Raw genomic sequence first — 26,104 nt, forward strand, 5'->3', positions numbered from 1 at the left:
TCCACTGGGTCATTTGTTCTCCAGCCAGCTTGATGTTTCTCCCCCGCTGCGGGAAGGTTTTTTTTTTTGGTTTTCCACGTATGAACCCGAGGATGGTTGTAAAAGAAGGAAACGTGCGTGAGTCAACGACCCATGAGAGCCTCCGCGGGCCTCGATGGCAGAGGAGGTTTTAATTTGCGCCGTGGCACCGCAGACGTGTCTATTCTCAGATCATCGATTTGCTTAGAAATTCATTGACGTCACGTTGGGACTGATGCAAGCAAATAACCACAAAATCTGGATAGATGACAACACCGTAGCTGCCTACTCACGATGATTCGGCGATTCGTGTTAGACCCTCGCACGCACAAACACGCGCTGAAGGTTATTATTGTCTTTGCGTTAAGCGTGAACGTTGTCCTCACCACCGCACCACCCGGGGAAACGACATTTGTTGTTGCTATGCAGACAATCTAACTGGGGCCGGGACGACCAGCGTCCTAAACTCAAATGTGCAGGGAAAAACCGAAGAAGAACCTGTTATTCTGCAGGTTTTTGTCCTGATTGAGCCTCAAAAGGACCCTTTCACCACCTTTTGGGGGAACCCGGAGACGTACTGTCCGGTACCGGAGTCCAGACGCTGCTGGTTTTCTTCTTTGTTCCCACGGTGACATCTGCAAGCGTGCGCTGGTAAAGCGCAGCCACATCCTGCATTTTCCGTCCACCAATAAGAGCGGGTGTGTGTGATAAGACAGACTCATCCTTTGTTGCTGACAGTCTTGTCTCTGTCTGCCTACCTTCAGCTGGGGGGGAAATTCCTCATTTTTGTCTTCCACAGGCCACGCTTGGACGAACTCGGCCATTGTCTGCACACGAGGCAAAAACCCCCCCCAGAGTTTAAGAATGTCACGATGATATAGTGCATTTGGTAATCAAGCTTCTGAGGAGGTGAGAAGATATCATCAGATATGAGTTTCACTGGGAGATTACTCACCTACAAAAGGTGAGCAGGAACGTTGGAGCGATCCTTTACGGACTCCTGATGGAAGGATGAAAAATGACACTTATTCATAAATAACCCAAACATCTAAGTTCTGGTCTCATTGTGATCACATATTCCTGTGGCTCTTTATTGCCCAACTGCGTGAAACACGGTGAATAAAAGTGGAGATGTTTGGAAGCCTTCGGAATGTTGGATACGCATCCACTGTTCCTGCCGTTTGTGTGTCCTCTCTCTATCTTTGGGGGTTTTCTCCGTGCGCAGCATCCACCCACAGCACAAACACACATTATTCTGACCGGAGATAAGAGTGTTTCACTGAAGTGTGTGGCATACGCCCACGCAGAGCACCAGGTACACAGAGGCCGGCGCGCACACACACACACACACACACACACACACACACACACACACACACACACACAGAGGCAGCCTCACAAACAACTACTGATGTACACTTGCTTAGCTGGTGAGGACAGAAATTTGCCACTTGGAATGCACAGCTTTGTCTTGCAGCTTTAAGATTGTGAACCATTAGAAGACGAAGGCTACAAAGCCAGAAGGCAGAGCTACAGTAGCCACCATGTCCGTTTTTGGCTTCTGAAATGTGTCCGTAACTACTGTTACCACATTAATGGAGGGGACTTCAGCCTGGTCTGTGGTCCAGTGGTTGACGGTGGGAGCGTGCTTATTGGCAATAAAGAGACATTCCAAAACAACACATGAGTGATTTTTGTCCTTGTAATGGTTGATCCTCTCATCCCCCGACTCTGGGGGGCATCACCTTCCTCTCATAAGACCACCAATCGTGGTGGCTATCTCAAGCTAATTCTGCTTTAGCCGGAAAGATGTCAAGAACATGCTGATTCATCTGATCATCTGTGATGTCTCGTTCCCCTTGATAAAGTCGACACACCTTTGGCTAGAAACTGGAGAGTTACACTGCGTTGCGTGATGGTTGTGGGACTATCATGCTCAATACAGTTCCCTTATCTGTCAGAACATATTCATCAGACCTACCCAAGGTCTTCAGAAAGTCCCCACACATGGAGACCACAGGCTCACGTGTCACTCGCACATCATTCCCCCAACAGTAGGGGTCCAGTCTCATGTCGGGGTCGGAGGTCCTAGCTAGCGCACCTTTTCCTCCGAGCATCTGCACTGTTGCAGGAACTGTGCAGACAGTTCGGTTTTTTATCGGCGATCGGGTGTGAACGCCCGTGAATTCACGCCGATGCAGCACCCAACGCCATGGAATCGCTCTGGAAGTTGGGGAACAGAAATCATCACTTCTGCTGGATTCAGCCTGTCAACGGGCAGTTTCCCCCATTCACGATTTCCCATGAAGAGAGATTATTGTAAATTATTGTAATCTGCCCTTTTGCTCGCTGTTGTTGTTTTGATCACTTCCACATCACGCGTGTCACACATGACACATCCCATCGCCTTCTGCAAGAAAGGAAAACCCCAGGTCTCCAACGAGAAAGATGTTAAACGCAGACGCACACAGGTGCCCACGTTCCCTTACACGTGGGCGCAGAAGATCCCCAAACAGATGTTCCACAGGTTGAATTCTGATAAATTATTAAAAGGCAGTAAGATCTGGGAAGAGAGCGGTTTTCCCGACGTGGACCTGTTGGTGCTGAATGACAGAGACGATGGAATCAGGCTGGAATTTCAAATGAAGAAAAGAAGAAAGAAGAACCAGATCTGGAAACACGGATTCTTCACACGTTCAACTCAAACTCTGTACAGCCAGTGTGAAAATGTCGTCAAACCATCAAATAAATCCTCCGTCCGAGCGCCATTCAAGCAGAGACATAGAAACGCACCAGATGTCGCACAAAACCGATGGCCAGAGGGGTCGAGCTCCAAATGGAATCTGTCTAGTCCAGATTCAAAGAGTCAGAGAGGTTTGGATGAACGTGTGCTGCCCCTGTTGGGCTCTATTTTGTCTCTTGCTCTGTGTCCTTGTTTATGATACATGTCAACGGTGGCGAAGAAAAGTTCCACTGTTTGCGTCTGACCTCACTCTGCAGGGTTTTACTTTCAAAGAAGCTCAAAAGGAGAGTTTGAGGAAAATTTCTCTAACTGTAATCCAGATATGCAGATGAAATGTTGGCGTGCGGGACAACACGCACCCGCACCAAACACAATAGCCCCCACCTACACGTCACTACAGGAAATCAGCTTCCTGTTACACAGGATGTGAGGTTAGTAACCCAGCATGTTTTAGCATATTATGAATGAGATCCTCTATCGCTGTGGACCACAGTCTCACTTTTGAAGATCTATCCGTGGTAATCGTCAGTATACGAGATGCTCCGCTTCTGGGGTTTATGTGATGGTTCCAATGTGTGTCGAGACGACTGATGTGGCGCTTTTTTAACCTAGAATTCCACAGAACTGAATCGGGAAGAAAAATTCATAAAAGGATTGACTTGTAAAACCTTCATAAGCTTAAAAAAGGGGGTATTTTTTTCCAAAACTTAGCACCACAATACAATTTGGGGGGAATAGAGTGTGTGTATCTGCACTAATTTATGTAGGAGGCAAAAATTAGCACATTTAAAAATGACTTTGCTCCGCTGTCACTGGGCGGCGAACTGGCCCCAATTCTTGAATCACCTACAAGAAAAAGCTACGGCTCGTTACCTCGTTGTTGTTGGTCAGTGTTGAGGCGATGAAACTGTTGCAACACAATTGTGTAACAGTGCGCTAGGGGTTAAATATCAAAACCAAACTACAGAGTCCTCATTTAAGGACTTAATTCATGATTATGAATCAGTTAACGCTGTAAACAACAGCCACTAGAATGGTGGAACAGCAGTGTTTAGCATGTGGGCTGCAGAAAACAGTGTGTGCGCGCGCGTGTGTGTACGCGCGTGCACGTTGTGTTCGATCACACACCTACACGAAAAAGAAGCCTATCATCCTTCCTGCGTATTTGTTCCTGCGATGTGAACAAGGGTCAAGTGTTGCCTCCGGGCAGAATTTTAAAAACATTACTTGTGCCAAGAATGTTGACATGAAAAAACAGCCCACGGGCGCACGGCATGCTCAGCGAAGCGCACGTAACGCACACATGTGTACACAGGGACCGACAAAGAGCCAGACGAGCGCGATGGAAGGATGGGCACGTAGGCATGCAGAGGCAAGGTGTTGGGGTACGGTGCGAAAAAGGGGCCGGTTCTGCTGCTGAAAAGCCTCTTTTGGTGACTGATTGAGCCCATCTGATGCAGCGATAACAACCTCCACCTCATTTCTGGGCACAAGACGCCAGACAGCTGAGAGGCAGAAAAAGAAAAAGTGCAGTTTAACCGTTTCAATGCCAGACATAATTGAGTCAATTGTGGTTTTCTGAGCAAAACCTCTCCCTCTCAGTCTCTCTGTATTAGTGGTTTCACGTCAATGAGCGCGGAGGAAAGTGTCGGCAGGCCTCTCCCAGGCACGCCTGTCTCTGCACATACCTGATAAATCAATGAACGCTATGACGAGGCAACATTTCTGCCGCGCCGTCCTTCCTCTGCTGAGACGAAACACACGAAAACATGGGCATTTTCCAACACACGGCTCCTTACACGTGTGGTTCACCTCTGCGCAGCTAAAGCTGGTGCGTTCACCACTTCTTGATGTAGGAATGTGAGATTTGTGTAGCACAGCTTGTGTGTTTGCCTACTGTGATTCTTTTTTCTCCCTTTATTCTCATGGGGGATGCAAGGGGAGTCCCAAATCTTAACGTTATATCATTAGAGAGGCAAGCTTTGACTAATATTTTAGTTTTACATGTCAGAGAGTCAGCAAATTAGGTTCTGCTTCAGTCCCGCTTCAAAGTCTCCACGCCGGTCCAGTTCCTCCCCTTTGCTAACGGTCTCCCCTAAAGCAGCAAGGCGGCTTTCAAGGACGCAGCAGCAAATTTAGCCACATGGAAGTAGACCGAGATTCCCAAGAAGAGGAAGCGCTAATTATATACGGTTGCATAAACGTGGGTGAAGCAGAACTAAGAGGTCGCGTTCTACTGCTTTTTCCGATGCTTCGACCCCGGCTGGTTTCAGATATCCCCAGCCTGGATGTCGAATTTTGGCCAAGTGGCGAGACCAGCGCAGCTCACAATAAATAGTCGCTGTAAGCCCTCGCCGAGAGATACGACCCTCGTATTTATAGGCTAATGGCGGGAAATGAGCTCATCATATGGAAATTCTAGTGCCACGTTAAAAGAAGGAGCCTTGTGGCCTCGCCAAAAACATGCAAAAACAAATTGTACCCATTTGCATTGGTGAGTGGACACGTATGTGTCATGTTATTGGGGGAAGTGCAAATGTTGTCATGAAATGCCGCGCTAATTTTACCTCACAAAACGTCACCTAGCATGACTTTCCCCCTGTGGTCGCCAGCCCAACACCCCTGCAGTTTATGTTCAGGGCTTACGCTCGTGATGGGAAGTGTTTGCACAGGCTGCAGCTTGATGGTAAAGAACTCTGGAAATTCTGCTGACATCATAAAGCCATTAGATGAACTCTGCCTCAGTGCAGAGTTCATACGAGACAAGAAAGAAAAAGAAAATCACACATACCCACACACCAGTCAAAAGAATAAAAACAACAGACGGGGCGACTGGAGGCGAGTGCCATCGTTCAAACCGAAGATGGAGTTTAGGGATCGACCACATGCCTTCTCCCCGCCGCCCGAGCGAGCGCGAGCGTGAGCGCGAGCGTGCTTTCATCTCGGATCAGGGGCGTCCACAACGACGCCGCCTTTGACCTCGGCTTTTCTTTAAACGTGAACCAGTCTGGTCTGACAGGAAAGCCGGCGTGGTGAACCACTTCTGGTAAAATTAAAGAGAAGTGGGCTTTGTCAGCTGCCGCCTCAATATTGGTGCCAAACAGGCAAAACCCCTCTGAGGACTGATTTCAGTAGAACATTTAAGGGGCTTGAATGACTAATTAGGAGAATGAGTTTGTCTGTATTATGACTGTAACCCCTCTCAGTGAATTTACTCCTTTCTGTGTGCTTCATATTATAGCAGAGTAATAATATTAGTTGCACTGACAAGTGAAAAAACAATTGGATCAGGCAAAGGTGTTGTTTGTTTTAGTGAAACTGTACATACACTCCTATAGATCTGTCAGATTACACGTGTCACCGGACACTCAAACAGTATGGACCTGCTCCAGATCCTCCCCATCAGACGGAGGCTGAGCGGCTCCAAGGAGAGAAACGCTCTTCCCATCACTCTTTGCGTCTTAATTTCCAAGAAGCGGCGGAGGTTAGAAGTGCTGATCGGTCGCTACGGCGACAGCATCAGCACGAACCCGGGTCACCCACACACTTTCAGGCCAGCTCGCACCACTGCTGTCGGCGGCAATCACGCCACGCCTGCATCAGAGCGAGCCGCGCAGCACTTTGGTAGCGCTCGGATTTAGGCCTGATGGACGTCACACACACACACACACACACACACACGCACGCACACATGGACAGCTGAATTGGAGAACAAAAAAAAGAAAAAAGACACGCAATTCTTGGAAATCTGTTATCATGGGTGTGTTGTGTGGGTTTCAACCAGCAACTGCTGATTTCTTTTGCCTCTCTCTATTTTCTAGGGCTACTGCGCGCTACCGCCTAGCTAAACATTGCTAGCATCTCTCATTTAAATGATCTGCTGGGAAATGGTGTCGACTGAAGTGAGGCCCAGACCTCTAACCACAGCCTCTCATTGAGAGTAAACAAGCCAAGTCATTTAGCAGCTACTGTGATTAATGCGATGTGTGAAGGCGTGCACGTTCTCATGGGTCACTGTGTTCCTCCCGGGCGGCAGGCTCAAAGACAGCAGAGACGCCGGTGCGGTTGCGTCCACCGTCTCCGCGCTCGGGACACAGAAGGAGATTGTGCTGGGTGATAAAGACAAACTTCAAGCGAACTTTGATTTCCTCTTTGGGAAAAACCCCGTTGGGGCCGGGGGGGGCCAAACGCAGAGCTCTGCGGCCCAGTGGGAGGACACCACCTCACACAAGAGTTCACACTTGACAAGTGCTGAATCACGTTGCTGCTCCTGCTCACTCATCTGAAGAGCAGAGTGGACCCCTACTGTAGCGCCTCTGTAACTGGACCTGGTTCCCGGTCCTGCCTCCTCGTCCGCTTCGTCTGACTGTTTGCTGACTCGGCGCATCCGTTTGCAAACGCGTCCTGACTTCACATTTTCGCAGCCCTGCGGTTGCCACGGTGGCACCACGGCCCCCCAAAAACCGCGACTTATTGAGGAATTGAAAACGTGGTGCGGCCAAATCCTCCACGCCCTGGCCTCCTGCCACCTCACATTCACTTCTCTTATTTTTCTCAGAAGAGGAATAAGAGGAAGTCGGAAGTCGTCAGGCAGAACTGCCAGAGGGCCACAACAATTCCCACCTCCGATGACTGCGCGCCAGATGGTTTTTCAGGCATTGTAGGCTTATCTGCTGGAGCCAGATTTCGTGTTTTCCAGCACGCCGATGTTTTAGTCACCTCGAGTTTATGGTCTGGAAAAGCAAAAACACACCTGTTTGGGTGCGTTTGCAGAAGAGGGCGTGTTTGTCTTAGTCACATCCATCACTGAAATATTACATGCGAGTGTAAACCGGTCCCTGACCTGTCTGGGACCTTTTGAATGGTTGTGCGCGCACGTGTGTGTGTGTGTGCATTCATGTGTGCGTCATCACATTTACTACATGTTAAGTAGCAACATCTTCATTCTACTAGCGAGCTGGGGCTATGTGTGCTGTCCCCCACAACTTCAGCTTCAGCCTGTTTGAGGGTTAAGACATGGTTTTACGTTTGAGGTCGGTACCCACAAAGATGGAAATACTACTGGTATGAGTATATGTGTACGCTTTTTACTAGCAAAGGGAGGACTTTTCTTGGAAGATCCTCACAACGTTGGGGTTGGGGTTAAACTTGGGTTTGTGGTTCTGGTCAGGGTTAGGCATCCAGCTGTGATGTGGGGGTTAGGGTGCCTGCAGCACGTAGCATATGTAGCATAACTATTTTCACCTGTCTTTTAAAAGAACAAACCCGATTAAAAGTAAGCAACATAATGACGATAAAACCTACACTCTAATACAACAAAACGCTACAAAAATGAGGCTGAACTTGTGATTAGGGTGTCGTCTTCTTGAGCTGTTGACAAGAAACCAGAAAGTCGAGTTCAATCAGGTAAATGGGCAGTTTTAATAAAAAGCCGTCGCAGCCACTCAACCGTTCACACAGCGAGGGCGGAATAGCTAATCAGAAATTAGCAAGAAGCAATTACCCTTATTAATACAGCTTCAGCAGCTATTTGGGGTTCAGTAAATTGCTCAAAGACACAAAGGCACAGGGTCCAGCATCGAACCAATGACCCCCGCAACACCACAGCCACCATTCTCCATCTATAAACTGAGCAAATAACAACCCTTAACCTTAATCCAAGGAGGTACAGAGACAAATGTCACTCTCCGTTAGGCTCAGGCCCGACTCCCAATTAACTTCATGTTGTTGTCTTTCGCGAGCAAAAATGGAAACAATGAGCAAGCGCAATTAAAAAACCAAACGGGCGTGTACAATTAGATTAGACCTAATTAACCCCCCCCCCACCACTTCTTGCTGTTTGCCTTTTCTTCTTTCACAGACTGCTAGAATGACAGTGAGTTTAAGCATCCATGTTGATGGAGGAGAAGTGGGAAGGACAGCTCCATATGTATTACGTCAGCCTGGGGGGGCATCCGGGTCTGACTGCCTTTTCCTGCCACACTCATTTGGCCCCGGCAATCATCTTGTCTTGTGCTAAAGGTCTCTAGTTGCTATGAGGCTCCTTGGCACTATCTGGAAGCTACAGACCAAAGAATATGCTGATTAAACTTGCCTTCATTAAAGCGATTAGGAGCACGAGGCCGTTCAATTTCCCACAGGCAGCCAAATAACGAAGAGCTGGATAAAGATGGGGGGGGAAACAGGCTTTTGGTGAGAGGGTGGGCTTTCTGGAGGAGCACGGAGGAGAGCACTTGCACGTTAGCATTAATTTGAGGGACGTATTAAGTCCCCTGACTAAACACGGCGCGAGTGGGGGCAAGCTGTTTTCTCCTCGGGGGGACAGCCACGCTTTCTGCCCCGACCGACACCGTTACCTGACTCACCGCACCTACAGGCCGCTTCCAGGTCATCGAGCTTCCAGCGCGGAAGACCTTGCCAAAGATGCAGGAGAGGCGTTAATTCTGGTTCATTTAACACAGCCGGACGGCGTTTTAGTGCCTGACTGATCTGCGGTGGCTTTGGTGTGAGGGGGGAGGGAGGGGGGGGGGGGGTTCAAATGGTGACGAAAGTCAAATGAACATCGGCGTCTTTCAGGCGATCCTCAAATTTGCGCTTTCCCGCCTGGAGTTTTGCATGTGAGCGACGTTAATTACAGACACTGGTCAAAGAGGGCACGACCAAACGAGGGATCGAGCTCAAAACGCAGAGTTGAAGTGCTCAAATCTGCATAGCGGGTGTCCTTATGAAGCCAGAGACGGCGATTTATGGGGGGGGGGGGGGGAATTCAAAATGAAAACCTTGGGTCTGCAAATGAAAGTTAAGACGATTTCAGATTTGGACAAACATCAAGATAAATTTTGAGGCCAGTTCATTGTCATTGTTAGCGCCCTTCCCTCGGCGCCCTGCATGGCATCCCCACTGTATTCTGATCTGTATATTTTGACCACAGTGGTAAATTAATAGGCCATGAAGGAGGGCGAGACAGAGAGAGAGAGAGAGGAGAGAGAGAGAGAGAGAGAGAGAGGGAGAGAGAGGGGCTAGCTGGCTGTGTTTGCTGTTGGATCCACTCTGCATTCGCATTTCTATCTTTTCATATTTCTGCTTCTGCTTTTGTCCTCCGCCGTCGTATCTGTCACTCCCAATCACACCAGCGCTCACAGAAACTGACAGAATCGCATGTATGAGGCGCGCGAGCCTCTGTGGATTTCAGTGCACAGCCCCATGTAATCAAGTGCATGTGAGCAAGAAATTGCTCAGGCCCTCGCAGCCAATTAGGGCTCTCGCGCAGGAAAAAGTCCCCTGTAAAGGTTCCGTCCCGGAGTTTCTGGGCACATGTCGATGCAGCCACAATGACCCAAAGAGGTGCTGTTGTGTCAGCCTCTCTGAGTCCTGATGTCAGGAGCTCCGGGCTGCCCGATAAGGCCAGAAAACAAAGAGATAAACAGTAAAAATGACTACGCTAATGATGCGACTTGTTCAATCCTGCTAGCGTTCATCTAATCTTGAGCAAATATTTATCCGAATCTCGCCGCTGTCGGCGCGCGCGGTTGCGCAACCTGTCCAGGCGGCAGCCAAAACAACCTTCAGTTTGTGGACGAGGACGTTCTGAAACTGGAACTGCCCCGATGCTTGTCGTTCCCCTCTAGCAACTTCTGCTTCTGTTTCCAGGACAGGAGGGCTGGCCGGGGGGGAGCTCGGGCCGAACCCGCCGCCCCGGGACCCACGTGCCACTTCCACGACCTCCAAAAAAACAGACACAACCTGTCATTTCGGACTCTGCGTCGGATGAACCCGATGACCACAAAGTCGCGCCCAAAACACTAATTTCAGGGTGAAAACATACACACAAAGTGCAGTTTGCTGATAATGATGGGTGTCGAAGAAACGGGAAAATAACCTGGGTGACATCACTATGAGGTCATCGGGCTTTTTACAGCGTCGGCTTCTGAACTTATTTAGATTGAGAACCTTTTCGTTTGATGGTCCGATTTTAGGTTTAGTGTTGCTTTTATTTCCCTCCCGATTTCTAAAATGATTTTCTGATACAAATTGGTGTCATTTTCTTATCGATTCTAAGAGGGACACTGCGTCATCTGTGAGGTTTTATGACACTTTGAAAACTCGAAACATTTGTGGACATTTTGCTACCGAATGGAATAAAAAAGACGCGAGTATGATACAGGTATTACGAAAGAGTCTTTTTTTTTTTACACAGGTGTTTATATTTCACTCCTTTAGGGCCCTGTTATCAGTTCAAATCTGATTTGGATGTTTTAGGTCCATTACACAACATTAAAATATGTAGTGAGAAGGAAAACAGTCCAATCAATCCTCAACGCAGATTGGAAAAACTGCTTAGTAATCTCCACTAAATTATCAGCCGTCCCCGTCACACGTCTTGCTTTTCCAGACATCCATGTGCTTGGCTGAATTTTTTGAAGGCATCACACCCTAGTTTGCACCACCTCCCCATCCTCTCCCTGCCTGCAGGCTGAAGGAGAGCAGAAGTGCACCTCCTCCGCCTCCCACATCCCGGAGAGCTGGAGGCGCGCCAACATGGGATCGGCTTCCCGCTCCCGTCAGGGAGGAACTGGTGCGCCAGGATTTCCAAATATGGAGCGTCCGAGTCCAGTTTGGACCGCACACTTCAGCGCCATGTGACACTTCCCCACTGACAGGAACGGTGAGGTTCTACTGCTGAGTGCATTAAACCCGTCCTGGTGAGACGAGGGTTTGGATTTTTAAGCCAAAGAACGTGGCGCTCGGCTCAAAAGAGCCGATTTCCTCCATTCGAGCTGTCCTCCCCCCGCAACTCCCTCCCGACGCTGAATACGTCTCGTCTTGTTTACAGGCCCTGTTCCTGGCAACAACGTCAGTCTGACATCCTGGAGGCGGGGCCCGCAGCGGAGCCAGCCAATGGGAGGCCTCGCTGGGGCGCATGTGATATAAATAGAGGCGAGCGTGACCGGGGCCCGTCACTAATCAGGAGAGGAGTTCACGATAAATGCGGAAAAAACCGAGTGGATTGAAAACATCTGAATTAGTCACTGGACTCCGCTTTGAAGCCAACTGAAGGCACAAATCGACCACTTGGTAGGCTACAGCACAGCTATTTTGGAGCTTTTACTCTGTTTTGATAGGTTTGATCTTCGGTTATTAATTCAGCGGGACTTTGCGCTGAAGACCAGACGGGACACTGACGCCTCGGTGCCTAAGAAGCGCCCTTTGCTGCGTACTCTTATATTCTGACTGTCTGATTTGAAATATGTCGACAATAATGGAACAACCTTTTTATGACGACTCGTTTCTCTCTGCTTATGGCCATCCAGGCGCAGCTCTGCCAGACTACAAACTGCTAAAGCAGAATATGAACTTGAACTTCGCCGATTCATATCGGAACTCAAACTTCAAGTCGCAACAGCACCTTCGCGCCGACAGTGATTTCTATTCTTCGGGGACGGACGTGGGTTCCCTGAAACTCGCTTCTCCTGAACTGGAGCGGCTGATCATCCAAAACAGCAACGGGGTCATCACTACAACACCCACACCTGCCCATTACCTTTACAATCGGGGTATCACGGAGGAGCAGGAGGGCTTCGCTGACGGCTTCGTCAAAGCGTTGGACGACTTACACAAGATGAATCAGATGGCTCCTCCGAACGTGTCCATCGGTACCGGCGGCGTTCCCTGCCCGGCACCGGCAACCGTGTACGGGTCATCCATGCAGCCCGAGGCCCTAGAGTACACCACCTTGAGCAGCTGCACCACAAACTCCAGCCTCTCATCTGCAGCCAGCTACCCGTCCACCACTATCAGCTACCTGCCGCACCACCAGTACCACCCGCACTCCCAGGCTGTTGCGCACGGATCGCACCATTTCCAGCACTCCCTGGCAGGCGTGGGCATCCACGCGCAGCGGTTCGGCGGATTGAAAGAGGAGCCCCAGACTGTCCCGGACATGCACAACAGCGACAGCGGCTCTCCGCCGATGTCCCCGCTCGACATGGAAGACCAGGAGCGCATCAAGGCCGAGCGCAAGCGGCTGAGGAATCGGATCGCCGCCTCCAAATGTCGGAGACGCAAACTGGAGCGCATCTCTCGCCTGGAGGACAAGGTGAAAGTGCTGAAAACGGACAATGCGGGACTTTCTAACACGGCGTCCCTGCTCCGGGAGCAGGTGGCCCAACTCAAACAGAAAGTCATGACACATGTGAGCAGCGGCTGCCAGCTCATGTTGGCGCCCAAAGTCAAGTCTTATTGAAGAAGCGCAGCACTTTGTAAAACACTGGACATTAAAAATGCACTGATGGGACAATGATCAGCGTGTTCACACATTCACAGAACTGGAACAATGTGGTTTCTTTGAAAGAAAAGAAAGAGACAGTCGCCATAAAGACTAAAACACTTAAGGCATATTTGAACAAGTCTTAAAAATTGTCGTCCTAAGGTTTTGCCTGTTTACAGTACATTTTGTGCTTCGTTCTTATGTAAGTTATTTGTGTTTGTCAGGTTGAACCTGGTGAGCCTGTTTTTTTTTTGTTGTTTTTTTTTTTTACCTGTCAAGTGAATATTTAAGTAAATGAAATTGTGAAAACCAAAACTGAATGGGGGTTTTGTTCTGAGACGTCGCCCGGCGTATTAATAAACGTCAATAACGTAGTTTTAACCGCACTCTCGTCGCCTTCCCTGCGTAGGCTTTTTTTTAATTAGTATTTCCGTATTGACGTACGTCAGTCCCTATATGGCCCGTTTTGCTGGCAAACGTCACATGTTGAGAAGAGTTCCGGGAACTCCCTCCTACACTACCCGTCAGAGGAGCTGCGTGCTCCGCTTCACACCAGTGTGTGTGAGTGTGGCTCCGCCAGCACACGCTTCATTTAAATGAAGGGAGTTTCCCCCCATCGGTCGCGTCTTGCTGCTTCCCAAAACAAGTCACGTGGACAGCCGGGTAAGGAAACGTTTGAAAAAGTTCCACAAAAACACGCAGAACCAGACTTCCGGTCTGATGGGCCAGAAAGTGAGAAAACCTAACACGGAGTGTAGGCGACGGCATGATTAAACAAATGATGGAAACTTTAGAAGCGAGATCGGCCCCATTATTTTTGATTTCTCTGGAATGTAACCGCCCCCTCCAGAAAAGAAAAAAAAAAGATGCGTTTAATATTTATTAGCGTCATACAATCTGTTTCCAATCGCAATCCGATCTTTCCCAATGATTTAGGCAGATATTTGGCAATACCTCGCTCCTGGGCTGACTCATCGCACAATCAGGCCAGTATTAACAAAGACCAGATAATCTTGCGACATATTGAAATCCTCTGCCAGACAGCGCAATAAAACAAACTTGAGGCCAACACAAAATATCTCAGGAACATCCGACCTTCCTCCGCGACAGCAGGCGTGTCTCCAGCGCCACCCAGTGGTCACCGGCGGGATATCGCTTACTGCAGCTGAAAGTTGGGACCAAGAGAAGGAAAAAAATCACGCCGTATTTTGGTCTTTTCACCCACTATTTAATAAAGACGGTTGCAAAAACACTTACGACGGTGAGGGGGGGAAAAAAATATTTACTCAAAAAGTAACAGTGTAGCTTTCAGTGCTTGAGACTATGGGGCTGCCCAACCAGATGAAAACACAGTGAATAGCAACACAGGTTTTATCTAGAAAATACTGAAATCAATGGGTTTAACATGTTTGATTGGACGATACTGCTTCACGTGAACACCTCTTGCATGAAGGCAAGAGCCGGAGTCAGGAAGGCGGTAAAACTCTTCATCCTCTTCAGTTTTGCTTGGAGAAGAAAGTTTTGCTCTTCTCCACATCGGGGATGATGGTGTCGCTCCCAGGCTTCCAGCCAGCGGGGCACACTAGAGGAGGGAAACGGAAAAGTTCGCCACACGAGTAAACAACAGCCTCTGAACTTTGCACGCACTGTGGAGTGGAAAGAAAAGCAAGCATACGCGCCTGGGAGGGTAAACGAACAAATGAAAGTCTGAAATAAACAAGCCCTATCGCTACAGGCGAACCCACTCGCAGCCGTTGGAGAGGAACCAGACGTGCATCTAAACCCGTGCCAGGGGATATAAATCATTCAAATGAGAGTTGCTTCTGGGGATTTTCCTCACCTTCTCCGTTTTTGTCAGTGAACTGGAAGGCCTGGACCAGGCGCAGCGTCTCGTCCACCGAGCGGCCCACGGGCAGGTCGTTGATGGTGATCTGCCTCAGGACGCCCTTGTCGTCGATCACAAACAGACCTCTGGCAGACGGACGCCGAGGTTACAACGCCGCCTTGCGCCGGGTCAATGGTCGTTATAGCAACGCTGACAGACGCAGCCTCACCTGTACGCGATTCCGTCATCTTCCTTCAGGACGCCGTAGTCTTTGGAGATCTTCTTGGTGAGATCGGCCACGAGGGGGATCTTCATTTCACCCAGACCGCCCTCTTTTCGTGGCGTATTAATCCTGTCAAAAACAAGTACCACTTTTAAAGCATTTCATTATGCAAATGCTACCTATCGGCGTACATCGTATCTTGGAGATGGAGAGGCCGTTACTTCTTCTCTGAATATCAAGACTTACGACTTATCAAGACTGTGCAGCAGAACTAGTAAACCCAGATAGGAGCATCGTTCCTACCTTTACAATTATTTTAAATAACCATTAACAGTGACAGTACATCAGTTGAGTATTCTGGCAAAAAAAAAAAAAAAAACAAGATCCGGTGTGGTCTTTCATTAATTTTTATAACCTACTCACAGATTATGGATGGTTTTGTATAATCTCCTGGGAAAAATGGAATCTCTTTGCACTCGGCGTTATTACTCACCAGGCCAAATGGGTGAAGTGGGAGTCAATGGAGCAGCCAATGACCTCGCAGTTGATGTTACGGAAGTCCTCGACCCTGTTGCTGAAGGCCACGATCTCGGTGGGACACACAAATGTGAAGTCCAGTGGGTAGAAGAAGAAGACAACATACTTTCCTGAGCAGGATAAGTGAAAAGAAGTGAAAATAAGTGGGGAAAAAAGTCTCCTTTTTCACAAGAGCATACAAATGCACCTTTACCTCTATAGTCTGATAGTTTGAGGTCCTTGAACTGCCCGTCCACTACAGCCGTGGCACTGAAGTCCGGGGCGGGCTGGCCGATCTTGGCATTTCCAGAAGACATGTTTGCAAAAGACTGAGAAAGATAACAGTTACTGGAACATTCTCGGTGGTCAGTGGCGGTTACTGATAAGCACAGGCGGGTGGAGCTGGAGGCAGCACCTGCACGTCTGCACGCCCTAAATAAAAGTTACTCCGAGGATGCTAAGCCTGTGGGCCAGGTGGTGATTATTGCAAATGCTTCAAAAGCGATGCTTTCAGCTCGGCAAATTGCGAAGTCACATGCAAGTCATTCATCACGCAGGAACAAAAGCCTATTAAGAAGCTTACATAACCATGAACATGGGGAGACCCTTTCGGGGTGTTTCTCAAAGACCGTGCGATTTTTATAGACAAAAAAAGAAGTCATTTTATTTTAACAATCCATTTATTTATTTTTTCATAAATTTATTGTAAATTGCATTTGGAGACGGGTTAAACAATCTTATTATTGAGCTAATAGAAAACCGGTTCAGTTCTTGTATTAAACACCAAAAAAATCTCAGTGAACATGACTGAACAGTGATATAAGCTTCAAGAAAGAGACAATGAAGCAGCCTGAAACAGCTGAAATACTTGAGACAGTCACAAGCGTCTGAACAACAATGCTTTGCTAGCTCATCATTAGCTTAAAGGTCTGCAGTGGTTTCTTAGCGGATTTTTTTTCGTTATTACTTCTGCATATCGTGGGGGGAGCCCGACAGATGTATCATTAAAACTCTGGTTGAAATAAGCACACGGTGATGGGTCCATGCTCACCTGTCTTTGTTGTTAGCAGGCAAGTTGCGGGAGCGTTGATGTTCTGCAGCGAGGTCGACAGCGCAGCCAAGAGGAGGGTTTATAAAGAGGCGGGGCTAAAGCAGACCGGCGGAAGTTAAGGCCTCCTCCTTCAAAGTAAATGTTGCGATTTCCACTAAGATACTGGAGAACTTTGGTGATTTTTTTAAAAGGTTTGCGTTATTTTACTGCATCATTTCTCGCGGAGGTGTAGCATTAAAAACATAAGTATTTGTCTAGTTAATGCAGCACCTGATCCCCACTGTGTGTGCGCACAAATATTTTAGTTTCTTTCTTTCTTATTAAACTTTTCAGGAATTGTTGCAAAAAGAAATTGTCCCACAAGAGGAAATTTTGTGTGACAGCAGCAAAGAGGTACTTTACAGAAATATGAAAAGAATGTATAAAAATACGCGCAGATACAGGGCTGTATATTTGTGAGTTGACCAAAGGAAAAATATAACTGTAGGCAGCACAGTGTGAAAGTTGAAAGATTTAATTTTGTACAATTCATCAGGATGCTATGATGGGATGTCCCTCTGTGTTAATGAAAGCAAGATCTGAGCAAAAACTAAAATTTCACAACATAATTGACTATATAGTGTATTATGTCTTTTTTTTAAGAATAGTAAACAAATGTAATTCTGAAAATAAAGAGGATGGTACACATCACTCCTACTTGTTACTTCCAAGGTTGTTTCCCTGTTTATTTACACATATTGATATTTGTGAGTTATGCATAACTATTATTCATTATTATACAGGAACGCCTACAAATTCTGCACAGATACGCAGAAGGATCTTTAAACCACATTTAAAGAAAGAGGAAAAATACTATAAAATAATAACAATGATCATAAACACAATGTGTTCGTTTTAGTTTTTGCTATTAACAAATATAACGAAAACACCGCCTTAATCTTTTACTTTGAAAACAGGATGCGTTCATTTACTTCCGCTAAGGTAACCGCACAGTTAAATAAGCTGGTGTTCAGAAGCATTCTATACGGACTTTAAGGTAAATCTAGTTGATTTTAACCAGTTATCATAGTACTGTTATCAATCGTGGACATTTGCTTTGTGTTGTATCACTTTTTGGCAGGTAAAAAAAGGCAATTTGGGTTAGTGTACAGGTAAACAAAGGATGCAAAGTGTACATCTCCTAACTTAGCTTATATTGTTGAGATCTTTCAAACTATCTTTGGCAGTTGTAGCACGTTATGAGTTTTTATTTTCTCTGAAATGAAATGAGAAGAGATGTTAAGGAGGGGGAAACTAAACATTAAGAAGTCGTTGTTATCAAATAATCAAATTCTCCAAATTCTGTGTTTTAGTCGGACCGATGTGTTTTTGTTTAATGATTACACACATGTAAATGCAACGCTGCTGCAAAATGAAGATTTGTCACTTAATTTATTTTAAAATAAAAAAGCCTCGTCAAAGACACGGGCGCCGCCATCTTTGACTATTCTAGCCTGTTACGTCACGGAGCGGTTGAACCGAAACTTTGACTAAATTGTATAAATACGTTCAATGCCTTCTTAAAGTTCGCTGTAACTTCGTTTCAGTATTTCAAACTACTTTAACAGTGTAATGAAAAAAAATCCACGTTTATACGCTGTAAAATGTACAACTATTAATCTGTATTAAACCAACATTAAAGACAGGGGGCGCTCAAGGGCGTAGCGCACCAGTGGAGTGAGACATAAAAAGAACAAGAGGAAGAAAACATGCACATACAGTATGGTACACCAATAAAGTACACGATTGTACCTTTGAGCTTAGTCAAACTTTGCTATTCTGCCATGTTTTCGATTGGATTAAGTTTTTTTTTTATGGATTCTTGATTCATGTTTTCATTTATTTTTGTAAATCATTTTTAATGCACTTGCGGTCTTGTATTACATTTATGTCTACTGAACTTTTTTCTCTGTTATACCCAACAGCTGTGCATTTTATTACATAAATCAACAGAACTATCAGCAGCCATGGATTCCCCATGTAAGAGCCAAATGATTACATTACCACATAAATAATTGTGATGGCCTGTTTATAGTGTGTGTTGTCTGTCTATATTATTTTGATAATTGAGTTTTAACTGATACTTATGGGTTTTTTTTTGCAACCCCTCTGCAGCAGCAGCTGCAGCTGCACAGCCAGTCAAGTGTGAGGTTTGTGGAACATACTTCGAGTCACGCCGAGGTCTCTCCAGCCACGCCCGCCTCCACTTGCGGCAGCTTGGTGTGGCACTGTCAGAAAGCAGCGGGGCCCCCATTAGTCTCCTCTACCAGCTCGTCAGGGAGAGAGATGGCTGTCTCCCAGAATTAAAAGCGGATTCTTCAGCGGATGGGATGGCACTGCTTAGAAACACACCCCAGCTGGAGTCCAGGAATCTCTCAGAACCTGAGGATCCAAGTCAGCTCAATCCACAGAGTTTTGCCGAATCTCCAACGAGACCAAAAGAATCGATGCACTCCCTCCTTCCCTCGTCCCCTTCCTGTTCTACATTGTTTGAGTCTAGAGCAAGCGAAGGCAGCAGCGCATCTTGTGCAGAGAACCAAACTAGAACCAAACCACTGTGGGCACCGCTCGAAACTGACGCCCCCATCAGATTAGGTATGGCTGAATTCTGCATGTATCTACCCACACTGCATTTCTAATCCATACTGAATGTGTAAACTGAGCAGCAAAAATGTCCGTAGTCATTATTAATTGATATATGATCCTTGCTTTTGGAACCTTGATGATATTGATTCATTGTAAATGTTTTTGTCAGACACCACTGAGAAAGTCCACGTGTGCCAGCTGTGCGGCTGCTGGTATGAGACACGTAAAGGACTGTCGAGTCATGCTCGCGCCCACCTGCGTCAAATTGGAATCCCAGAGAGGGAGATTCAGGGCAGCCCCATCGACCTTCTATACAGGATCATGGAGGAAGATGACCTCAAGCCCATCAGCAGCGATCAGGCAAAGGTTGCCGCTCTAAGTAGTCCCTCTGGGTCGTCTTCTAAACGCCCCTCAGCTGCATCTTCAGTCAGTAAGAGGCCAAAAACCTCAGCAGACTGCACCTGTATTCTGTGTGGAGAGGAGTTTGAGAGCCGTAAAGGGCTGGCCAGCCACTCACGGTCTCACTTAAATCAGCTGGGAGTGGTTGACCTGCTGGGGAAATCCTCTCCGATTCTAACCATTCAGGAACTGGTCAACAGTGGCATGCTGGGAGGCATACACCCACCCAAACTGAACAGTGCCGCGGACTCATCCGCAACATCTCCGGCATCCGGGACATTTTCTCCAGCTCCAGGCTCATCGCAGACATCCTTTTCCCCAACAACCCTGTCCACAAGCCCTGGGAAAAGCTCTCCTCAGTCTTCCATCAACAGGGCCCCAAAGGCTAAGAAAGGTTTTCGTCTAGCGGTGGACCCACTTCATAAGCACAAGAGGCCGAAATTGGAGCCCGTCGAGATCGATGTGTCTGGTCAACCAAGTGGGTCCAAAACTGACAGCAGCTCCTGCTTACAGAAGTCGCCGGTGGCTTCAGCTGGTTCCAAACCACTCAGTGCTGGTAAAGCCAAACGCCGCTCATCTAAATCAGTTTGAAAAACAATTATCAGCAGGATATGATGTCAGCTCTAGGTTCCTTTTTTCGACTTGTGCTTTTGCTAAAGTGTAAACGCAAGTGTCAGTCATATTTTAAACGCCCTTAATTCAATTTCCCCACGGGGATGAATAAAGTTCATCTTAATCTTAATCTTAATCTTAATCTTCCCCAGATGTGCAGTCTCCCCCAACAGTCCTCTGTGACTACTGCGGCCAGCTGTTTGACACACGCAAAGCTCTGTCGTGCCACGCCCGCGCCCATCTGCGTCACCTCGGCCTCGCGTGGTCCATCAGAACCTCACCCATCGATCTCCTCAAAGAGGTCATGACCCACGGCGTGGAGAGCGTCAAGGAGTCTGCTGCCAGCGGCTCGTCGGCCAAAGCTGCCTTAAGCCCTCAAGCCTCCAGAAAGTCCCTGGACAGCCTGAATTCAGGGGAACCGGACACCAAATCCTGCACCTCACCCCTCAACTATTCCTTAAAAGAGAAATCCCCATCTGTCAAGAGTGCAGCACCACACCCTGGTGAGACATTCTAATTTCATCTTTCGGAGCATCGGACGCTTCAGTTACTTTTGACCAGGAACTGGTCCTCACTGGGAATGGTGGAAGGTCCAAGGAAGGTGAACGGAAGCACCAGTTCCTTTAGTGTTGAATCACATCCGTAGTTCTAACAAGTCATTTTTTATGGCTTTTGTACGTTCTATCTGTGAGGGTGTCTTCACCGTGGTAACGCTGCTTTCACATGCGGCGGAGATGTGTATCCTTCCACCGCTGACTAAAATGTGCTAAAAAAATAGAGCAGTTGTGTGTTATGAAAGGGCCCAACATGCTTTAGTTGTTGCTTTTTCCAAAAGATCACGGGAACCTTGGTGCTTCAGTCGTAAATGTTACGTAACCTCTCAGTTGAGCATTAAATGTCAAAGGAATGATTTGACCGTAATTATTTCTTAATCTTCTTTGTGTCAGATGCATCCTGTGAGCTTTGCGGGTTTGATTTTGAAAACCGTAAGGCCCTGGCCAGTCACGCTCGAGCGCACCTCCGGCAGCTGGGAATCATCGAGTGGAAGGCCGACGGAGCCACTTCGCCGATCGAGCTCCTCAGTGAGCTGATCAGAAAGGACCCGGTCAAAGTGGAAGCAATAACTCGGCGCTATCGCATGGGTGACCTTTACATCAAGAAGGTGGGCGACGCTCTGAAACACCCCTCTGGAATTTCCCATTCAGAGCCACATCTGGGAACCCTGCTAATATTTAAAAAACCAGTCACTCCCTTGCTAATGGTTTTTCTTTCAGTCCCACAGATCTGCTGCCTCGCCCTCTGTGACCAGGGACCCTGATTTTGAAAGTAGCTCGAAGCCTCCTGTGCAGCACAGAGAGGACCCGGGTGTGACTGCCAGCTCATCCAGGCAGTTACAGGGCAACGCGCGGTCTTCGGCAGCCCACAGTGACCCCGGGGTGCGCTCCCCACGAGGTGAGAGATGACTCAGCAGGGTGCAGGAAGTTAGCATCTGCTTGGGTGAAGACTGTTCATCATGACAGCCCTGAGTGACTTTAGGTGTGAATTTCCCACGAATTCACCTTAAAACAGGGAAGTTCATTGATCTGCGAACACGAGTCTGCTCTGAAAAGCACGTCCTGACCCTGACGTTCAAAGATCTAATGCTGTTACATGAACTTGTACTTGAAATACAAAGATCTGAAACCATTGGTCCCTCTCAAATTACATATGGACGTCAGAGTGTTTGTTGCTTTCTTTGTTACACAAGCCCAGAGGCAAAAGAAGAGAGATAAATCGGGCCGATGGGTATACGTGCACAGAGGCCCGAGATTTTATTATTATTTATATTTATAGGTTCTGGTGTCACTCTGATACGTTCTGTGTTTCTCAGGGATCTACCCTCCAAAACACGTAACTCCTGCCCGAGAAAGGAGCCAGGACACCAGCCGGCAGGCGCCTCGGTCAGGCAGCATCCCGGCTCTGCTGCCCAAGCCTCCTCTCACACCCCTGGTCAAACTGGTCGGCAAAGTCTACTCCCTCAAGTGCAGGTCAGGCTGGAGCCCCTTGACACAACACGGTCACATAAACACGTCCTAACGTGTGAGATAAGCTTCATTATTCTTCGTGTTTAAAAAAATGCTTAAAAGAATTGTACCAATGTCTGGAGGAAAAAAAAGCAAATGTTTTATGTTAAAAAAAACACCTCAAGCAGACTTGGTGAATTAATTAAAAAATACAAAAAAATGTGTAAATATATATAGAGTCTGAATTTGTGGCCTATAAAAGAAGACTAATCCCGGGTAATAAAACACGCCTCACTTTGCTGCAGGTTCTGTGACGAGGTCTTCCAGGGTCCTCTGTCTGTCCAAGCCCAGTGGATCTCACACCTGCAGAAGCACATCCTGTCGCTGGGGTACAAGGGCAAAAAGTCCCCCCCCGCTGCCGCAGTGGCAGCCCCGGCACTCGTCCCACCAGTAGCCGTCTAATCCGCCACACAGCTCTGCAGGCGCCACGTTATTTGAGCGGGTCGGACGCCGTGAACGGTTCCCCGTTTGGGCGACAGGGGGCGTCCGCGAGCTGGTTGGAGACGGCAGGAGACTTGTTCGTCCGGCCTCTCCTGCTGGAGAGCAAGGCTTCACACCCATCTGCAGTTTATCCGCATCGTTTTGAGGAACAAGCCGTAGAATTTGTATATGAAAAAGTCTTTAAATGCGCACTTACTTTGATTTTTGTCCTCCTTTGTAGACGGGCCCTGTGCCTTCTTTATATCCTTTTGTACGTATAATGGTGTTTTTATAGATTTTTAGAAGGTTTTCACAACATGCCACTGATGCCTCTGAGATTGGTGTCGCGTTTGAACACACCAGGAGAAATGACGCCAGTGACCGTTTTAATGATTAAATTCTATCTTGTATATAATCTTCAGTGGTTGATTTGTTTTCCTCTTCACCGCCTGCAGACCGTTTATATCAACTCTGTGTATTTGTAACACGCGTGTCATGAACTTTTCCACCTTTTGCACATTATATTTTACATTAAGTTGATGATTTTGTTCTCTCTTAACCTTCTGTGTGTCTTCTTTGTTTTGCCACAGTTCTGGTTCTGGTTCGGTGTCGAACTATCAACCACAGTGCTGGTCTTAATATTAGAATTTGTAAAAATGTGTATTTTTAAGATATCATCGCATGACCTTCATGATTTGAATGACCAGGACGACCAGGATGAGAACAGGACGTCCTGACTGAGGACAGTTCAGGTCGTCACACGTTTAGCGAGTGTCACTTCATGCACCTTTATTCCAGTGTGTCATCCCCGGATCTGCAAATAGGCCGACTCTGTGCTCTTCTTTGGCTTTTATTAAAACAGATAAACGTCCCTTTCTTGTCTTGTCTTGTGTGGAAACTGGTCGGGGTTTGTCCTGCAGCCTGGAACCCTAGAATTTACAAGTTCAGCATGAGAGCTGCTTTATGCTGATCTACGCCAGAGCTCAGCAAAGATGCTTTGGGTATTCTTCCACCCATTAGTAGTTTTAATTCGTTTTTCCCTGTCGGTAAACAGCGAGGCTCAGACCTCGCGGACTCCGGTATGCATAATGTTAACAATGTGGCTCTTCATTTGATTACATGTACTTTCTGAACCACAATGGTTGGAGTCGTTAATCCCATTGTTGCATGTGGTTTATTTTGCATCTCGCCATTAATAATAACGTGTCTCATGGCGTGCGCTTTCTCCTCGCTCCTGTCATTGAAACTAGTCTGCACCTCCTCACGTAAACAGAGGCGTGAACTCGTGTTGATACAAACGTGGCCGTCAGCCGACCGGTGACCCAGAGAAGGAGGCGTTGACGCAGGCAGGTCACCGGACTCGTTCCACTAGAAACGGATTGTTTGATCAGGCGCAATAATAGTCGGCGGTAACGCTCCTGTTGCAGTTTGGACGGGAACACTGGGAGAGATTACTCACAAAACCACCGCCATCCTTCACCACTGTGGTAACAACGGTGCTGTGGTGACGATAACAATAACCGTTCCTGCTAGACCACGCCCCCCTCGCGGCGGTAGGCCGCTCCGCGCCAAGTCCCTAATGTTGTTTGACATAAACAGGAAAACGGATGACATCAGCAATGTTTTGTGAGTGACATCATCTCGATAATCAATTAGACCTTTTTTTGTTCATGATTTCACTGATGTAACCTCTTCTTTCACTGGGCTGCCGACCGGATCGACCACATGGTCAAAGGTCAAACTGCCCATCCACCTGGGGATCCACTGCATTTGTGCCTTTTAAACCAAATAAATCAATATTAGTCTGAATGGAGGCAACAGAAAGAGTACCTGGATGGGGGAATAATGGACCTCAGAGGCTGCGAACAGATGATCCAAAAACCACAGCTGCCTCTGCACGGAGCTCTTGGATCAAAGCCTTCCGGATGGTTCCCTTGGAAGACCGGAGTCTTCCCACAGAGCGCATCCTGTCCCACCGGACCTCTGTGCTGGACACAACGTGGGGGACGGCAGCCATTGAAAATAAAGTTGGTGGACTTTGGAACGATCCAGTGCTGAGTCTCACATCGTGGGGCCAACATTTGGCGGGGGAGTTTAAAGGGCAGCGGGGCAAATAACTGCCTCTAATAATTGGTCTCTAGGTATTGGTGCGGGTCGCTGCAGAGCCACGAGTGATTTATTGGTGAGCTGAGCAGAACCAGGAGCTGTTTTGGCCCAACCATCAAATGATGGACGCTGGCATGACTGGGTGCAGCTGGAACAGGTGGTGGGTATAAATTCAGAATCAGAACCTCGCCAACATAACACGCCCGAGCCCTCGAAACAATAAATCCTGGTTAGATCTCCTTTCCTATCTTTAGAACTAGTTGTCGGTCCTATCTATACTCCGGGTTCTCTTATCCTCAGTTTACGTCAGACCGGTCCGAATGTTCCGCCGCCGTTGGAGCCCGCTGTGTTTTTCCAGGGTGTTTCCGCTGTTGCCGAGTTTGGCGAGGAGTCGTGTCTTTCCAAGGATGAATCAAATTTGATCGGGTTCAATCGTTTGGCCTGTCTCGATTACCGTGTTCACGGTTGGCGTCGGCTCCTCCGGACCTTGGAGCCAGCGTTCCAGTGACATCACGGTCGAAATCAGCCGCAGATCTTAAATCTGGAAATGGAAAAATCTAACCCGAGAAGGTTGCGAATCCTCACAAAGGAGCTGCGGGCCCGTAAAATGGGGAAAAGCTTTTTAGCGTCAGTCATCATAAACTAAAGTGTTTATTTGAAATGACGACGGAATCAAATGAAATATCTGTTCTGCAACATTATCTGTGAGTTAAAATCACGTGTTGAATTAATGGACAGGCGCCAATATCATTAAAGCTTCGTAGAGTTAAGAATAAACGACCCGTTTCAGTAAAAACAGTCCAAACTTTTCAGTTCCGCTTAGTTAAATGTGTTTAAATTAACGACACACAACACCAACAGCTAAACAATCCAAATGTTTTGCTTTAATGTAAATCAAGAAAAATGTCATTAATACTGAGATTTTTCTTACAAAAGTTCACTTTTATCTCACAGTGGAGAAATTTAGGGTGACAGCAGCGGGAGTGAGGTGTTAGACAATGAGAATAAAACGGTTTAACACAAGTTTAACAAGTCTCCCATTGTGTAACAAATTTACCAGAAGTATTAAAAATGGGAAAAACAAATTATTATGTGTAATAATAGATTATTATTGCATGTTATGAAAGTGTTGCAATCACAGAAGTTTTCCACAGAATGTTTCAGTCAATATTCTACACAGAAGACTGCACCAGTGAGCTCCTTCACACACACTCATGGACCTCCTTCACACGCTCA

At 47.3% G+C, this 26,104-nt stretch overlaps 4 protein-coding genes across 10 annotated transcripts in view; 2 read left to right on the plus strand and 2 right to left on the minus strand.

The window, feature by feature from the left end:
* micall1a (MICAL-like 1a) overlaps positions 1-26,104 on the minus strand; it is a 151,808-nt gene that overhangs the window by 19,252 nt on the left and 106,452 nt on the right. The window lies entirely within an intron of this gene.
* junba (JunB proto-oncogene, AP-1 transcription factor subunit a) lies at positions 11,611-13,343 on the plus strand. Of its 2 annotated transcripts, XM_057034470.1 has the most exons (2): positions 11,611-11,836; positions 12,073-13,343. In XM_057034470.1, the coding sequence occupies exon 2, from the start codon at positions 12,111-12,113 to the stop codon at positions 13,002-13,004; it is 894 nt and encodes a 297-aa protein (XP_056890450.1). In that variant the 5' UTR covers positions 11,611-11,836; positions 12,073-12,110; the 3' UTR covers positions 13,005-13,343. The 2 variants fall into 2 exon arrangements, with proteins under 2 accessions (XP_056890450.1, XP_056890449.1); XM_057034469.1 differs by having other exon boundaries at positions 11,709-13,343.
* Positions 14,235-16,758, minus strand: prdx2 (peroxiredoxin 2). Its single transcript, XM_057034475.1, has 6 exons — positions 16,644-16,758; positions 15,807-15,921; positions 15,570-15,723; positions 15,083-15,205; positions 14,869-14,999; positions 14,235-14,610 (listed from the first exon to the last, which is right to left on the minus strand). Exons 2-6 carry the CDS (start codon positions 15,907-15,909, stop codon positions 14,525-14,527), a joined length of 597 nt encoding a protein of 198 aa, XP_056890455.1. The 5' UTR covers positions 15,910-15,921; positions 16,644-16,758; the 3' UTR covers positions 14,235-14,524.
* On the plus strand, positions 17,584-23,634 carry LOC130526672 (protein Wiz-like). Of its 6 annotated transcripts, none has more exons than XM_057034433.1 (9): positions 17,584-17,679; positions 18,608-18,662; positions 18,798-19,277; positions 19,438-20,223; positions 20,432-20,782; positions 21,227-21,441; positions 21,554-21,731; positions 22,150-22,306; positions 22,588-23,634. In XM_057034433.1, exons 2-9 carry the CDS (start codon positions 18,650-18,652, stop codon positions 22,742-22,744), a joined length of 2,337 nt encoding a protein of 778 aa, XP_056890413.1. In that variant the 5' UTR covers positions 17,584-17,679; positions 18,608-18,649; the 3' UTR covers positions 22,745-23,634. The 6 variants fall into 6 exon arrangements, with proteins under 6 accessions (XP_056890413.1, XP_056890418.1, XP_056890419.1 ...); XM_057034438.1 differs by having other exon boundaries at positions 17,597-17,679; positions 18,801-19,277; XM_057034439.1 differs by having other exon boundaries at positions 17,610-18,484; positions 18,606-18,662; positions 18,801-19,277.

Source organism: Takifugu flavidus, chromosome 6 (assembly GCF_003711565.1).
Source record: "Takifugu flavidus isolate HTHZ2018 chromosome 6, ASM371156v2, whole genome shotgun sequence".
In the NCBI taxonomy this organism is placed as follows: domain Eukaryota; kingdom Metazoa; phylum Chordata; class Actinopteri; order Tetraodontiformes; family Tetraodontidae; genus Takifugu; species Takifugu flavidus.

What these genes read in the sequence shown, in the direction of transcription:
- LOC130526672 (XM_057034433.1), top strand. An exon ending in TTCCAAACCACTCAGTGCTG is followed by an intron (nt 20,224 to 20,431) that starts GTAAAGCCAAAC and finishes AATCTTCCCCAG; the next exon opens with ATGTGCAGTCTCCCCCAACA. An exon ending in GTCTACTCCCTCAAGTGCAG is followed by an intron (nt 22,307 to 22,587) that starts GTCAGGCTGGAG and finishes ACTTTGCTGCAG; the next exon opens with GTTCTGTGACGAGGTCTTCC.
- junba (XM_057034469.1), top strand. Translation starts at nt 12,009, where the DNA reads ATGTCGACAATAATGGAACAACCTTTTTATGACGACTCGTTTCTCTCT.
- prdx2 (XM_057034475.1), bottom strand. Translation starts at nt 15,909, where the DNA reads ATGTCTTCTGGAAATGCCAAGATCGGCCAGCCCGCCCCGGACTTCAGT. An exon ending in CAAACTATCAGACTATAGAG is followed by an intron (nt 15,724 to 15,806) that starts GTAAAGGTGCAT and finishes TATCCTGCTCAG; the next exon opens with GAAAGTATGTTGTCTTCTTC. An exon ending in CACTGACAAAAACGGAGAAG is followed by an intron (nt 14,611 to 14,868) that starts GTGAGGAAAATC and finishes TCCCTCCTCTAG; the next exon opens with TGTGCCCCGCTGGCTGGAAG.